Source organism: Cyclospora cayetanensis, unplaced genomic scaffold (assembly GCF_002999335.1).
Source record: "Cyclospora cayetanensis isolate NF1_C8 unplaced genomic scaffold, CcayRef3 CcayRef3_contig_264, whole genome shotgun sequence".
Classification (NCBI taxonomy): domain Eukaryota; phylum Apicomplexa; class Conoidasida; order Eucoccidiorida; family Eimeriidae; genus Cyclospora; species Cyclospora cayetanensis.
Window position 1 is genome coordinate 24,321 of NW_020312219.1, and position 14,613 is coordinate 38,933.

General features: G+C 51.3%; 2 protein-coding genes across 2 annotated transcripts; one reads left to right on the plus strand and one right to left on the minus strand.

The window, feature by feature from the left end:
* On the plus strand, positions 1-8,330 carry LOC34620039. The gene is made up of 19 exons (XM_026338477.1): positions 1-165; positions 217-759; positions 916-1,293; positions 1,966-2,263; positions 2,442-2,531; positions 2,813-3,299; positions 3,531-3,622; positions 3,738-4,040; positions 4,263-4,349; positions 4,498-4,532; positions 4,708-4,797; positions 5,011-5,120; positions 5,311-5,423; positions 5,478-5,563; positions 5,762-5,920; positions 6,123-6,401; positions 6,571-6,692; positions 6,844-6,928; positions 8,136-8,330. Exons 1-19 carry the CDS (start codon positions 1-3, stop codon positions 8,328-8,330), a joined length of 3,717 nt encoding a protein of 1,238 aa, XP_026194262.1.
* A 3,783-nt stretch (positions 8,331-12,113) lies between these two features.
* On the minus strand, positions 12,114-13,442 carry LOC34620038. Its single transcript, XM_022733308.1, has one exon. The coding sequence runs from the start codon at positions 13,440-13,442 to the stop codon at positions 12,114-12,116; it is 1,329 nt and encodes a 442-aa protein (XP_022591932.1).
* Positions 13,443-14,613: the final 1,171 nt, after the last annotated feature.

The window sequence follows — 14,613 nt, forward strand, 5'->3', positions numbered from 1 at the left end:
ATGAAGGGAACCCTGGGAAAGGCGTTGTGGCGCCTGGAAGCAGAGCTTCTAGCGCCTTCCCGAGGGTTGAAAGGCCTCAGGGGGGTCCTGCACGCCGTGGCGGATGCTGTGGAAGAGTCTTTGGCCAGAGACTTTCCTGCGGATTCTGAGGAAGAAGCTGTGGCAGTACGGAAAGGTGTGGCTTTTTTCCAGACTCTCTACGGCCAGGCCTGCTAGCTGCTGCCTGTGAGCCCCCTAACCCATTTCTCCCCGACGAAGGCCTCCCTCTCGGCAGCCATGCGCGTCGCTGCACCCTTCGTGTGGGTTTCGCTTGACGGCTGCGATGTGCGTTCAGAGTTGGCGTATTTGTGCGACTTGTGCATATGGCTGCGCCGCTGCCAGTGGCGCTCAGTCTTCACTCGCGGCTGGTCTCTTCATCACCTCCCGCAGCTCGTGAGGCGCAGGCCTCACTCCGCCTGCAATAGTGTCGCGGCAGCCGTCGAAGGTAGAGACTCCACAGATGGCGCCAACTTCGCAGACAGCGCAGACAGCTCAATGCAGGATGCAGCCACGGCATATCCGGGCAAGCACGAAGGAGAAAAGCCTCCTGGGCTTGCAGCTTCCTCCGAAGGTTCTTTTGCAAACGTGGAAGGCGATCTGGCGGAAGTATTGAAGGCACAAGCGGCACAGTGCTGCTCTCAGGGCTCCTCTTTGCTGCTGGCTTTGCGCAGTCGCTGTGCCCTTGTGGTGGCGATTGCCGGAGTTTTCGTCTTTGCTCAGGTGGGCAACACACGCTGCGGCTGGAGGGAAGTCTCACTTTCTTCAGCCTTTTGCGGAGGCGACCAGGAGCCGATTTTGGAGTGGCGACTTTTGCGTATTCGTCGAAAGCGTTCAGCTCTTTATTTCTGAGTGTGTTTTTGCGCCTTGTGACGACAGGCAAACATCACTGGGCCCTCCTTCGGACGAGTGAGCGCTACCGAGCTGCTCGAGGTCAAGAGGACGGAGGAGGGACGCAAGCGGCATCCAGACCTCTACCCTTCCAAGCAGCTGCCCCCCGCAGCGGCGGCGCATGCAGCCTCTCGAAAGGGCTGCTGCTGCTGCTGCTTCTACTGCGGCATGTGCTCTCGGGAGGAGGCGCTGGCAGGAGTCGCTGCGGCTGCGGGGACCGCAACTGCAGCCTCCATGCAGCAGAAGCGCTGCTATTGCGAATTCGAACTTCGCGACGCGTGCGTCTTGGGGAGTCCTTCCGAGGCAGCAGCACAGGCGGCCTTGCATTTCCAACCGCTTCAGAGCATGCTCACGGTCGACGGAGAGGTAGGCTTCTTACAGGCTCTTCAAAGCCTCCACCTCAATCGCAGCTCCCCCTGTGTGAAAGTGCTTGGATGCGGGCCCTTACGAACGGAGGCAGCCAGGCAGGCAGCCAGGCAGTCCACTGCTCTGGCTAGGGGGCTTTTGCCGTGAGCGCATGCAGGCGGTCTACGAAGACGTTAGGGGCTTGAGCTACCTCTGGTTCTGCCGGCTTCTGCTAAAGCTCTTGGAGGCTCTGCAGCTTTCTGCAGCCCAGTCGGAGTTTCCTGCGGAGCCATGCGAGGGGTTGGCCGAAGCGGCTGGCCTCGCAGAGCTTCGGTTCGAGGGACCCTTGACACTCTTCGTGTGGACGGCTCGAGCGGATTTTCTGCTGCAGCGCACCTTGCGCAAAGGCGCAGGGGCCTCGGGGGCCCTCCGGGGGGCTGTCGCCCCTTCTCTGGTGTCGGCTCTGCTGTTCGACTTCGCAGCGGTGCTGCAGCAGCTCCAAGTACGCTTTAAAAAGCCCCAGATCTAAGTCTACACTCCCGCCCGTGTCTGCTTCTCCCCCTCAGCTTGCAATTTGTTTGTGCCTGTGAACGGCGCCGACGGGGTGCACGTGCGACACACCGGCCTAGCAGGAGCTTATTTTAGAGGGAGAAGGGCAGCTTGCTGTATGCGGTTTGCGGCTTTGCGGTGTAGTTGTTGCCTCCGGGCTTCAGCTGTACATCCAAGGAGGCGGTCGATCTGGATGGCTTGTTGCGGGCTGCTGACTTCGGCGCCTTTGATGCCAGGGAGCGACAGGAGGCCAAGCAACTCAAGGAAGACATCCTCAATATACTCCCCAACCAACAGGCTCGGTTCTGTCTCACGCCTCCTCTGCGAGATCCTGCTGCTAGTGTCCCAGCGGAGGAGCCCACAACGCACCTGCTGCTGCGGCAGTCAACCGAAGACCCCCGCTTGACTGGCCTCGCCGTCCTCCTGCCAGATCCTGCTTGGAGTAAGGGCTTGCTGCTTAGCGCTTAGAGAGGGCTACTACCAGTTCGACATACGGGCGGGCGTCTTGGCTTGCGAAATTGTCTTTACGGAGTGCCGTTACTTACGCGTGGATAGGGGCTTCCTGCATTGCCAGCGAAACCTTAGCGCTCAGGGTGTGTGGCTGAGGCTTTCTGTTGCAGTGACACCCCGAGACAGGACCTTGCTACTCCTGGAGCTGGCCCTGCGCCTCGCGGTCTTTGGGCGCGTCGAGATCTTTGATTCTGTGAACAGTGAGTTCCTTCCCTCCGTAGCCTCTAGGCTCCTGCTGCAGCTGCACACTTCTGGTGCTTTTCTGTCTGTTGGTGTGTGTGTCTGTGTATCTGTGTGTGTATCTATGTGTGTATCTGTATCTGTGTGTGTGTAAGTGTGCGTTTGTGGAGCTTTTTCTTTCGCGGCCTTCCGCTGCTGGCACTCTTCCTGAGTGTGGGGTCTTGGCAAAGAAAGCTTCGAGGTTGGTTCTGAGGGCTCCAAAGGGCATGGAATGTGTGTTACTGTGCCCTGCATGATACAGCCATGGCATGTGAGGCTTTTGGCGTCGAATTCGTCATAACGGGGGCTCCTGGCATTCGCAGAAAGTATCAGCAAGTTGAACTCCCGCAGTTGGTAGTTGGCGCAACCCGGAAGAGCAGATCTTCTGATCCCGAGGAGTGCAAGGGGGGCGCTCACCCACGGCCTAGGGGCCCACTCCCAACTATGGAGCCGACTTATACGGGTCACTGCCCGACCAGCAGCAGTAGTGGGGGCAGCAGCAGCAATAGTCAGAACAGCAGCAGCACAAGCGGGAGCAGCAGCAGTCGCGGCCAGTGCGAGGGCAACGGCAGTGAGACCGCTCACGCAAATGGCAGCAGCAACAGGAGCGAGGGGCGTCTTCTTCCCGAGGGCGAGGAAACCCCCTCAGAGCTATCTGAAGGAACGGAGGAGCAGCGCCGGCGTCTGTGGCATCTCGAGGATGTTCGCGAGGACACGGATATATTGGAAAAGCCCAAATTTTCGAAAGGGTGGGTTCTCTCTTGGGGAATTTACAGGCCTCCACTGCGGGGGGGCGTACGAGCAGTTTTCTGTTCTCTTTGTTTTGAATGGGTGCGGATTTACAAGGGCATGCTCAGCCACATTTTCAAGAGGCTAGTAGTCCTGTGGCGGGCGCGGTTAGCAGGAAATGGTGCTGTGCAGGCTGAAGGGAGCGCTCTTGTGGACAAACTTTCGGTTTGGCACTTCGCCTATGCGTGCAGAGCTGACTGGGAGTCGTTCGAGCGACCCCTTGGAGTGGTTGAGCAGGCCCTTCTTCTGTCAAAATCACGGTCACTAATCGAAGGCAACCCCTGTACGGAGAGTGGCTCTGGGCTGGGCTTGGGGGTGTGCGGCTATGACTTTACCGCGGTGGAGGATGACGCTTCTGGGGTCTAGAGTGGAGGGATGTGCGTACTCTCTGCGCTCAGGCAACGATCCTCTGGCGTTGGAGGAAGTCGGCGCAGTGGTCTCGCGCGCGTTGGTATTACCTCCCTCTGGCAGTGACAGCCGCATCAGCACCAGCACCAAGGAATACTATCGTGCACGTTTGCATGCCCTGGAGCAGCAACCCCCCGACGAGTTTCTTCCTGAACCCAATTGCCAGCTGCTGTCGCCCGATTGGGTGGTCTTTTCTGGAGGCCTTTGGCTGCGCTGCCGCACAGAGTTTCATCGGACAAAGACAGTGGAACGCGCGTGCCTGCAGCTGCATGCTCTCTGCGAACAGCTTTACGGTAAACTCTAAACCCTGGGCAGCATGCACGGCGCACATTAGGCCTTTGCTGTGGAGAGAAGAACCCCTGGGCGCTTGCAGCGCTGAACGCATCAGACCCGAGTTCCAAGGCATCGACTTTGCAGCACTGCATGCATCGTGGCAGCGGGCAAGTTTGCTGCCTGCGTCGCCAGCTGCCTCTTTACAAGGAGGCTCTACGACCTGCCTAGAGCGTGCGGTGCAGACGCGGACCCCCCCGGCTGTTACCGCCTCTTTGGATTGCTCTTCCATGCGGATTTGCTGAGCTGGTGGGAGCTGCAGCGCGAAGTGGGTAAGTAGGCTTTAAAAGAACATGTGTGGCTCAAGATGCGGCGATATTGTGGGAACCTTAAGTGGCGCTGAGCCTAGCGGAACTTAATTGCTCGAGCGTTTTGAGTTTGGGCTATGGGTTTATTGGTGAAGTGCGTGCTTTGCTTTAGGCGTAAGGATGATGCGGATCGGAGCTACCCTTACGGTAAGAATTCGAGGCATTTATGCTCGTGGACATTTGAATCGCTTCTTTTCCTCGCCTTTAGGTAGTGGGCTTTGATCTCTGCGGGGGCGTATTCTAGTGCCTCGGGTATTCTGCTGCCGAGTAGATAAGCGGCAGTAATGGCTTCCAGGATTAGACTTTGTGTGAGTTACATCAGGCCGCAGAGAAGTTCACTGAGCTGAAGATGTGGGAGGAAGCTGCCGATTGCCTCGTTGCTGCAGACCGCCGCGCGGATGCGCGAAGCCTGGTATGGTGTAGCCCCTCAGCCGGGCCCTAGGGGGTCAATTGTTCAGAAGCCGTTGCCTACGATGTACTCCCTAGTATACGGGCACTACCTAAACCCCCATTCATGGCGGGAGCAGCCTCTTTATAAAGCCCGCCTGCCTTTCTGGAGGCGTTCAAGCACACATGCTTAAGGTCCTAGGAATACAGAGTTGCACGTGGGTGATGTTCTGGCCAGCTCGAGAAACAAATCGCCGCGCACCCAACGCCGCACCTGCTCTGCACCCTTGCAGATTTGGAGAAGCAGCAGAACACTCAAAGGGCAGAGGATTTATATACTCAGGCCTGGTACGGAATATATTTGCGTGTAAAATCAGGAGTGTACATAATTGTGATGCCGAGGGAGAGTCCCAGGTGACTTTTCGAGGCGTCCGTTTTAGCGTAGAGTGGGAAAGACTCACAGCCTGTGATTGTGCCAAGGCTCTAGGGATTCCCCTCATTGTTCACTGTATGCGGTTCGTAATGGGCATGCTCCCAGGACGCTTTCCGGTGGTCGCTACGCACGTGCTCAGCGCGGTCTAGCCAGCCTTCACCTGCAGGCAGGGCGGTTGCCTGCCGCAGCTGCTGCTCTCCGTCTGGCAACCGCAGCCAGCAGTTTGCATGCTCCCAGCTGGTTTGCTCTGGGCTGTTGTGCAATGAAACTAGATTTGCTGCTGGAGGCCCGCGCCGCATTCGCACGTGTTGTTGCCATTGATCCTGAAGAGGGAGATGCGTGGGCAAACCTTGCCGCTGTGCACTGCAAGGTGTGCAACTCCGAGTAGCTCGCATAGGCGTGCTAGACGTCAGCGTCTTCGACGGCTGCATGTGAAGTCCCTCTTCGGCCAAGCAACCGGGAAGGAAGAAGCGGGCAAGCAGCCAGCCAGCCAACCGACCTGGCTGCCAGTTCAGCTGCATAACCTTTCATGCGTGTGGTTTGCGGTGTGGTGTAGCGGGAAGCCTGGGCGGCAGCGTTCCAGTGTATCAACGAGGCGGCGAAGCACAAAAGGGAAAACTGGATGGTCTGGGAGACCTTTATCTCGATTTCCGTCCGCTTGAGAGACGTTCAGGCAATCGCAAGAGGCCTCAGGATGCTCGTGCAAATTAATGCCGTCAGTTTCGAACGCATGGCCCATTGTAGTACCGTCATGCTCTTCCAGATGTTTGTTGCAGCAAAGTCTTAAAACCAAGACTGTGTGTACATGATTTACCAGGATCCGGGAGGCGTTGGCCCAGTGTACTACAACACGCACCTTTCAGAACCTCAAACTTTAAGGCCTTGGTGGGCTATCTTTGCGCTTTGTGTTGTCACAGAAGGCGCATATCGATCCCTGGATCTACAGTTTTCTAGAGGAGTTGGTTTCATTTGAGCTTAAGCGTCTGGCCTCACGGACATCGGAGGACAGTGAAGATAGAGCTGAGGATGGCAAGGTGCCCGGCGTCCTTCGCCAAACTCTCAGCTGTCTTCAATTCCTCGTGCAGCACGTATCTGATTCTGCCGAGCTCTTTCGTGTGTACGGGGTTCTCCTCCTAAAAGCGCAAAAACCTGCGGAAGCTGTGTACAACTGGTTGAAGGAGTTCCGAACCCTCCAGGTACAACCCACACCCCAGGAGCCAAAGCCCCACAGCGTTCTTGTCGATCGACCACGAAGTGTGTGGTCATTTACATGCCCACATGCGTAAATGATGGGCCGCAAAGGCATCGCCAGGTTTGCCCTCTTGGCCAGTGGTGTGTGTCAAAGAACTGGAGATTTGCGTGCAGGCTGAATTGACCAGAGGAAATGCCTCGATTTCCTGTAAATTAGAGCTAACAAACAAGCAGATCTCATGTTTGGAGAGAGCGCTCTCTTTATTGGAGACGTTTAGCCCCCAAAGCGAGAGACGGTGATGAATTTATTTTCTATGCCCCAAGCATATACGTTTCAAAAGCATCCTCGACTCATCGATGCACAAGCGCTTGTCAGGGACTAGGGCGAGCAAACTTTTCACGGATAGCGTCGTCTTGAGTGGGGGGTTTCTTTGTTACTGTCTGCAGAAACGATCTGCTACAGCAGATGAAAACGACCGTTGAAACGCACCAGAGCCGGATAATCCCGGAGGCCGATGTAGCCAAGGAACGCGTAAGCGTAACTTAACTCCCGTACCCTACGAAGGTTTCTAATAAAACAAGCATGGAGCGCCATTGTTGCTAGCTTGTTCGTTTCGCTCTGGTGTTTCAGCGCCATTTTACGGCCAGTCTAGTGTTATGGGATCTGCTGCTTGGGTGTCTTGCAGATGGAGTTGATATCGCTGCGGATTTCGGCTCTCCAGCAAAGAGCAAGAGATGCTCGCTGCCAAGAGGGCAAGAATGCCACCCCAACCGACTGAAGCAGCAGCAGTGTCCCTCTTGTGCTGCTGGCTCACGTATTTGGGCAACCTTTCATGACTCCTCTTCACCACAACTAGCTGTAGGAGTTTCAGGGCTCGTTTGTCTGTTTTCGGGCACCGAAGGCGTTAGGCTAATCGACCAGCTGCGCGCTAGACAGGTATGGGCAGTACTAACTGAGCCCATCCATATATCTGCGCGTTGCTAGTTCCTTTGTGCCGCTTTCTTTGTCCGTTTAACGATACATATTGACTGATCAGGGGTGCAAGCATGAAAGCACCTGCAGCTATTGCTGTGCCGCCCCTTTCAGCCTCAAGGAAGACGCCAAACACGGGGGGCACTTCAGCCTCTCAGACGTATGTCCTCTAGATTTGGTAGATACCAGAAGCTCGGAAAATGCGAACAAGAAGCTGCTCGTTATTCTGATTGCTTACTTGGATAAAAGCGGAAAGTGGCAGTGTCAAAGAACGGTAAATAGAAGTTTTTCCACTCTTCGTAGCCCACCTCTAAGGTCACGGTACGGTAACAGTTAATTCCTAACTCAAAACAAACTTGCTTTTCGTTTTCTTGATTGTGTTACAGAAGATCTTTATCCTTCTTCTGTACGCGCCACTCATTTCCTGAGATGAAGAGAAATGGGCATCTGGGGTGCGCCTAGCTGCACCCTCTTTGCACACCGAGCTTGCACATAGCATTTAGCACACCCTCACACAACACTGCGACTTGTTGTATCCAGCTACCAGTTTCCTGCAAGTAGACATAAGAACAGACAAATCAATCAGTCAGCTTTTAACGAATTCGTTGTTAAATATAATTAGGGCAGTAGAAAGTGCCTCTGTGGAGCTTAGCCCGCCACTCGCATGGTGTTTCTGTAGCAGTAGGGCGATGTTGCACTGATGCGATTCGCCATCTAAACGTGCTACGGGAAGGTGAGGGCTAATGGCCTTGATTTTCTTATGTAGCACGAACAGCAGCTGGCGAGAGCGTTTTTGACCCAGTGGGAAAGATTAATTCTCATTATTAAGACGGCCCCCGATCACGTAACCGCTACAGCTATTGCTGCCGTCTACGGCCCACGCACGCTGACTCTACATACATCCTTGGGGCTAATTTCTTCTGGTCTAACACTACCTGGGCTTGGCGTCCTTATCAGATAAGCATGCACTGTAGTAAAACGGACCTCCAGGCATAGCTGAGAGGTATTGGAGCCCAGAAATAAATGCGACGCCTACAGAAATTCTTGGTATATGCTGTGTTTTCAATAATGCTGTCATGTGCTCGATGTCCGAACACATTGTCGCGTGATCCAGGGGTAGGCCAAGCTAATTCTTGCATACGCTCTGCAAGTGACTGAGCACGACTGTTTCATAGGACTGAAAATTTTAACAAAGAAGCGAATTCATCACTTTACAATCGGGGTCACACAGTTGAAGGCGCACCCAAAATGGCAGTTCCATGAACAGAAGAAGTTATCTGCCTACGGGGAACGGACAGTGGTCTCTACTTCCTACGTCAACTTAGGCCAGGACGCGTGATGCTCGTTCTTGGGGAAGATAACCATGAGAAGATTCACTATCTCTCTGTTTTCAAGCAAGTATGTTTGGCTCAGATGGTATTTTCTATCTTTTTAATCTCACGTAGGTAGAATTGGTGTCCACCTTGCTCTGCTTGGGTCCGTTGGTTACGTGCCGCTGTGCAGCCAACGCAAAATAGCAGCGCCCCTGAGCTGTCTTCTAGATTAAAAGGTATTACGCTTCTCTCTCTGGCTCCATTTACTTCAGGTTATATCTGTTAGAAGATGAAGCTGATTTTCGGCGTTTTTCACCTCTTTATTTACCTTGTGACCGGGGTCACCGATGCAAGATTGAACAGCCCATACGAACACCAAGAGGAAGTCCAGCAGCCCACGGTTTCTCCACGTTATGAATATGTGGACGAAGTATTTCTTCACGCATTTGCTGAGGTATTGAAGGAGCAATACGGCATACATTTGCCCATTTTCTGACCTGTATACCAGGCAGACAAGACGAAGCAACCAGCACATGGATCCCCAATGCCTCTTCCGTGTCTTGATAAGGTATAGTGTTTTGCCCCAACTTCAGGAAGAAATGGCAAACAGCGATGTAAGGCGAAGAACTCAGCCCCAGCCTATCTGTTTCTCGTGCCTCATGCACTGTCCGCTACTGTATTTTCTACCAAAAGCAAGGCGAAATCATTCATGAATCAACTCCTGTGAGCTGTAGTGCAATGCCATATCTACGCAAGACTAGGTGAAACTGAAAGGAAAAGGGCATGTGACATGAAATCACCATGCACCGGGTCCTGTGCCTCCTGACGGCCCACAGTCGTATGCCTGGTGATATCACGAGGAAAACCGCAGAGCAGCTCCAGTGAGAAGACTGTCTGAGACCAAATCCGAGTGAAGCGGCTTCTGCAACACATTTTTCGACTAACTGAACCAAAACAGCCGAAGTTCAGTCTCTAGATGAGCAGAACATGCATAGGGCAAGCAGAATAAGTTTTTACAGCATACAAAAATTCTACAAAGTTCTACTAGGTTCCTGAAATCTAGCTATCCACTATTCCCTTGAACACGTTCTAATGCGTTGATTGTCTTAGCTAGAAGAAGTAGCGTATTTACTACTTGATTCATGTGTCTAAATATCGTCTTGCTTGCAAAGCACTGTCAGCCTGATACAAGAAGACGCAAAGTTGTGTGCTTGGGTGCTATAGGCTGTGCGCAACTACCTGTGAATACTCACAGCGATTAGAAGGTGCAGCTCGGCAGTGTGTATGGATGGCCCAGTCAGGGGAAGGAGGAGTTCTTTTGGGGAAAAATAACATGCCATTAAGTTTATGGTGGGTGTAGGGTAAACCATCTCCTTGCGGAGACTTTAAACGAAACACAACATATATGGAAAATTATTTGTATCCTCCTCTTCATAAAAAAATACACGCGTTTTGGCACGTTTTCCGCCCAGTATAACTGACTGTTTGCTCTCTCTTATAGCAGCTATCAATGGTAATACTCCTAGCAGTTGACCTGTAGCGAAAACTGGGAGCCGGAGAAGGAAAAGACGATGAAAAGAGTATACCAAGTATTCAGCACTTCCTCGTATACCTGATGCTGAAATGGTTGTTCTTCGCACGTCCTGAAGCTGGCAAAGATCAGTTTTGCACGTAGATCTCAGAGCTACACGCTTTTTACCTCACCCCTTGAACCACATGAGTGTTGCAAGATTGTGCAATTTCTGAACTGCGGTCGATTTGGGATGCAAAAGATGCTTGCTTCTGTTGATAATTGCTTGTGATTCAATAACATACCCATCACAAGCTATTACTAATTGCAGGAAAAAGACGGGGAAGCGAGCGATTTGTCCTATATGCATCCTGACCCATCCAAGTTTAATACTGCCTCCATTCTTCTCTGCGAACAGAGTTCTAAAACTTTCACAAGCCCAAAGATGTGCCTGAGGCACGTCGTAAAACTCATTTTTCTTCACAGAGTCCTTTGTGTGTTTCCGCAGTCATTAGGGCCTTCAGTGATTGTTTTTGACGTTTCGATGCTCTTATGTCAGGGGCTATGGGAACCGCTTTGCACTAGGCTTTTTTTCCTTTATTCTTATGTTTATTAGGGCCTTGAAGAGGCATTTACGAGTGCCAGATCTTTTAGTCACACCTTGGACCTTTTTAAGCGAGTACCCAACCTTCTAGCAAACCAGCTTCAATCCATAGTTACTTCGCAAATTGAATCCGAAAAGGTTTCAAGCTACTCGCTTTGTCCTTAGGGAGTAATCAACTTCACAGTTACACCCTTCCTTAGTGTAAAACATCTAATCTCCATCCTCACGACTTACAAAATGTTACTTCTTTGACACACCGATCCCAGCAGAACACATCCTAAAATGCTTTATGGGAACCTGGCCGCTATGACTAGTCCTGTTAGCCTCCAATATATTCTTTGTCGAAGCAAGTTGTACGGGCAACCGAACTAGAGAAAGTTGATGATCTGAAGCATGGCTTACGGATACCGTACGCCAGCTCACTGAATTTCATTAGCGAGTTCAGCCCTTCGCTTCCCGCTGAACTTCTTTCCCTTGTCAAAACCCACTCATTTAAATTCCCTCACAGCAAGTGCATAATGCTGTGCAAACGCGGGCTTTCCCCTGCGGTGTTCCACAGGGTCCGCTGGCCTTGCATGCTGTTGTCCACCTCCACAGGATGGAAGATATGGCTTGATGGCATTACAAAAGCTTGATACGGGTAGGAAAACGATCCAGACACAATGCAAGTGTTCTCCTGGCTCGGTTTCAAGGCCTCCAAATGAGCTGTTATGTAGTTAGGCTCCAGCCACAACAGTTAAGAGTTATGGCATACCCGTGAAAAAAACCAGGAATAGACATCTGGTCATGGACCCCTAAATTCTTCTATAGGAACGGCGGTGGAGTTCAGATTCCCTCCATACACCAGCTTCTGCTGATATTACCCACTGCAGCTCCTATGTCCAAGAAAGTAGCCGCTGAAATCGAGACTGATTTATTTCGCTGTGCGCCCCAAGGTGTCCATTTCAATCCATATCTCCTGTTCCACACCAGGAATACTTAACATTTTGAGTGGTTTAAGAACAATTTTCAGATCACATTGAGCTTGTAGCTCTGGGGGTCATCGCTACGAGCACCTCCAGCTGATTCCCCCTTTAAGACATAATGAAAATCAGGAAGACAGAAACCCTTTGGTTTCATGTGCATCAATTTTGCCTTAAACTTCATAAAAAGCATGCCCTTCGAACAAGAGGGCTGGCTTACGTCGATGGAGCTTAACATTATTATACAGCAAAATAAAACAAATCAACAGCCATTAAAATTAATTTGGCTGCAAGCAAAGCGATATCGCAACCGAGACCCTCGCCAATGAGTCAAACAGAGCCAACTTCAACCCCTTCAAAGGAGGAACAGAGAAAGCGCGAACAAATGATTGTCAGCGATGCCCTGCTTTTCTCTAGCTAGTTGGAGTATTTTCCTCTTCTCTCTAACTTGGTCAGCAAGTCTGTCTGCGTGCTCACCAAGGAATTTCTCCGCAAGCATGTCGACTGTATGGTCGTTCCACTTCTGTGCAGCATGTCTCAGCACACTCCTCACTGATCTCTCCTTCGCCTTTTCAAATTTGATTCCAAGGGTCCTAAGGAACACATTGGTTGCGAAAGGAGTCTCGTCGCATGGGGTTTTTAACGGTCTCGCTTGCTCTACGTAGTCCTGCTCCATCAAAATCAGGCTCAATCCGAAAGCGTTTACCACCGGCTCAAATTTCTCACACACAGAATAATCGCAATCTGTAAACTTATCACCCATCCGAACCACGTCCGAAAACTTCCTAGCAGGCCTTCTCGAAATACAAGCCTCATCGCTCGCTACAGATCCCTCATTCGCATAGCGCAAGTGTCCCCTTGGTATCAAATCCAGGAATTCGTGGAAGGTCATTGCAATATCCTTCTCGGCTTCCCTCAGAATAGGCCAGCTTTTTGTGGCAGGCTGATCAAGTACAGGGACAGGAATTCCATGTTCAGATGCAAGCAAGTCCAGTCCTCCAAGAAGTCGAAGACGTTCATTTGCACCTCTACAGAGAGCTGAAAGTAGTTTCAGGTGCGTCAGATACTCCCACTGCTGTTCCCTGCTAGCCCCTTGTCCTGGCCTCACAGCTTGCTCCATGGCACGTATGTGTCGCTCGTATGATTCCCTTGCCGCGCTCTGACTTAAGTATTGCTGGTCCTCACTGCTTGGCATATAGTACTTTATAAATGCAGATTTCACCCGGTTTGAGGCAGCATTCCACCTCTTATTCAGGGTCATACTCTCCATTCTAAACTGCATTAACAATTCATCTATATTTAACCCGTCCAGTGGCAAGGGGGGAAGTGCTGCCACTTTCTTTGGCATCGACCTCCGTTTTAGTGCTACAGCTACACACACCACAGCCAATAACGAGAGAGCAAAAAACATTGCTTGTTTTATGTTCTCACTCTTATTTTTTAGTAATGGTGCAGAATTCTTTTCCCTCTTTTGTAGATCCGGTTCTATTTCACTTCCTTTGTGGCTCTCGGTACCAAATTGTGTCCCTCGGAACTGATCTTCCATTAGTAGGCCATCCCATTCACCGCCGTAAGACTTCAGTTCATCAAATGAAGGACTCACAGCCGGCAAGCTTGCGCCCGTCATGGAAGGATCCTTCGTTGAATTTTTCCGGGAGGTGCCGACAGCTTGGAAGCCCGCCATTGTGATTAGCGAACATAAAATGAACGCAGAGAGAGACACCTAGAGCCCTCAGCTTTCTGAAAAATTGGGAAAATACTTTTTGAAAACAAAGATGAATTTGGAGGAGTCGCCGAGAGCATTTGCCGTGCCAATGCCGCACGTGGCTCCAGCAACACCTGCCTGCAAGGGCTTTGCCGGGCTCCAAGCCGTCTCCCTACCTGTAAATGTTAAAGCAACCTGCAAGCTTGGCGAATCGCATAGAAATATCAATGCGCCATATCTCAAAGCGAAGATATTGCAGGTTTCATCGTAGACTGAGAAAAAACACCCGACAAAATAATGAAAACCCTGTGCAACAGTCTTCGAGTTGTAGATAATAAACCACCCTTTAAACTGGTTGTAAATGCACTTCCTGCCCATTGCTCAATAAAATTTGATAGGAGCTGATGTCAGCTTAGAGAAACTGCTCTGTATGCGCGTCCATCACGGGGTACTTCAGTACAGCCGCTTGTCATCGCACAGTCCTGAATCCAAGAAGGGCAGTGCAGAACAGGAAGCCTGTATACCACTTTGAAGCCGGGAGCAAGGGTAGTGCCTGCCCAAGATGAGGCAGAAACAAAGCCGTGGAACGCAAGAGGTCCCATCGGAAATTTTATGAAAAAACATTTCCAGCCCACAGTCTCGATAAGCTTCCTGGATATTTCCCAATAGAGCTACAAACAACTTACTCAGTAGACGTGAAGAGCGTTCACATGGCTGATCAGATAAGTTGACCCTTATTCTTAGCCCCAAATTCACAGATATCCCAGCATTTTGCAAGGAATATCCTAATGGTTGCAAGGAATTGTGCCTATTAAACTGTGTGAGCATGTATCCAGTCGCATAAAGAAAGCTAGTGCGCATGCATAGAACATATTTTCCTAGCGTCAGGCTACGCCATCCACAAAGTATGCGCTTCATAGGAATACCTAAGCTCAAAAGCTCCCTCTTAGGTCTACGTAAGAAACATCCGGGAATCAGAACACTCTCTTGTACAGCAGTGTCTCCACGGTGCAAATGCAGTCGGGACATGCCGCATAGTTCATCTCCATACCCTGAAAGAGACCTAACGGCATAATTGTAGAGCCAATCTACTTGAGAGCGTCTGGCCACAAATCCACATATGGAAAACACCTTGGTAAACGCCAACCTT

Excerpts from the sequence above, each read along its gene's own strand:
- LOC34620039 (XM_026338477.1), top strand. The coding sequence starts at position 1 with ATGAAGGGAACCCTGGGAAAGGCGTTGTGGCGCCTGGAAGCAGAGCTT. Across the intron at positions 3,300-3,530 it reads AAGCCCAAATTTTCGAAAGG|AGCTGACTGGGAGTCGTTCG; the intron begins GTGGGTTCTCTC and ends CTATGCGTGCAG. Across the intron at positions 6,402-6,570 it reads AGGAGTTCCGAACCCTCCAG|GCTGAATTGACCAGAGGAAA; the intron begins GTACAACCCACA and ends ATTTGCGTGCAG.
- LOC34620038 (XM_022733308.1), bottom strand. The coding sequence starts at position 13,442 with ATGGCGGGCTTCCAAGCTGTCGGCACCTCCCGGAAAAATTCAACGAAG.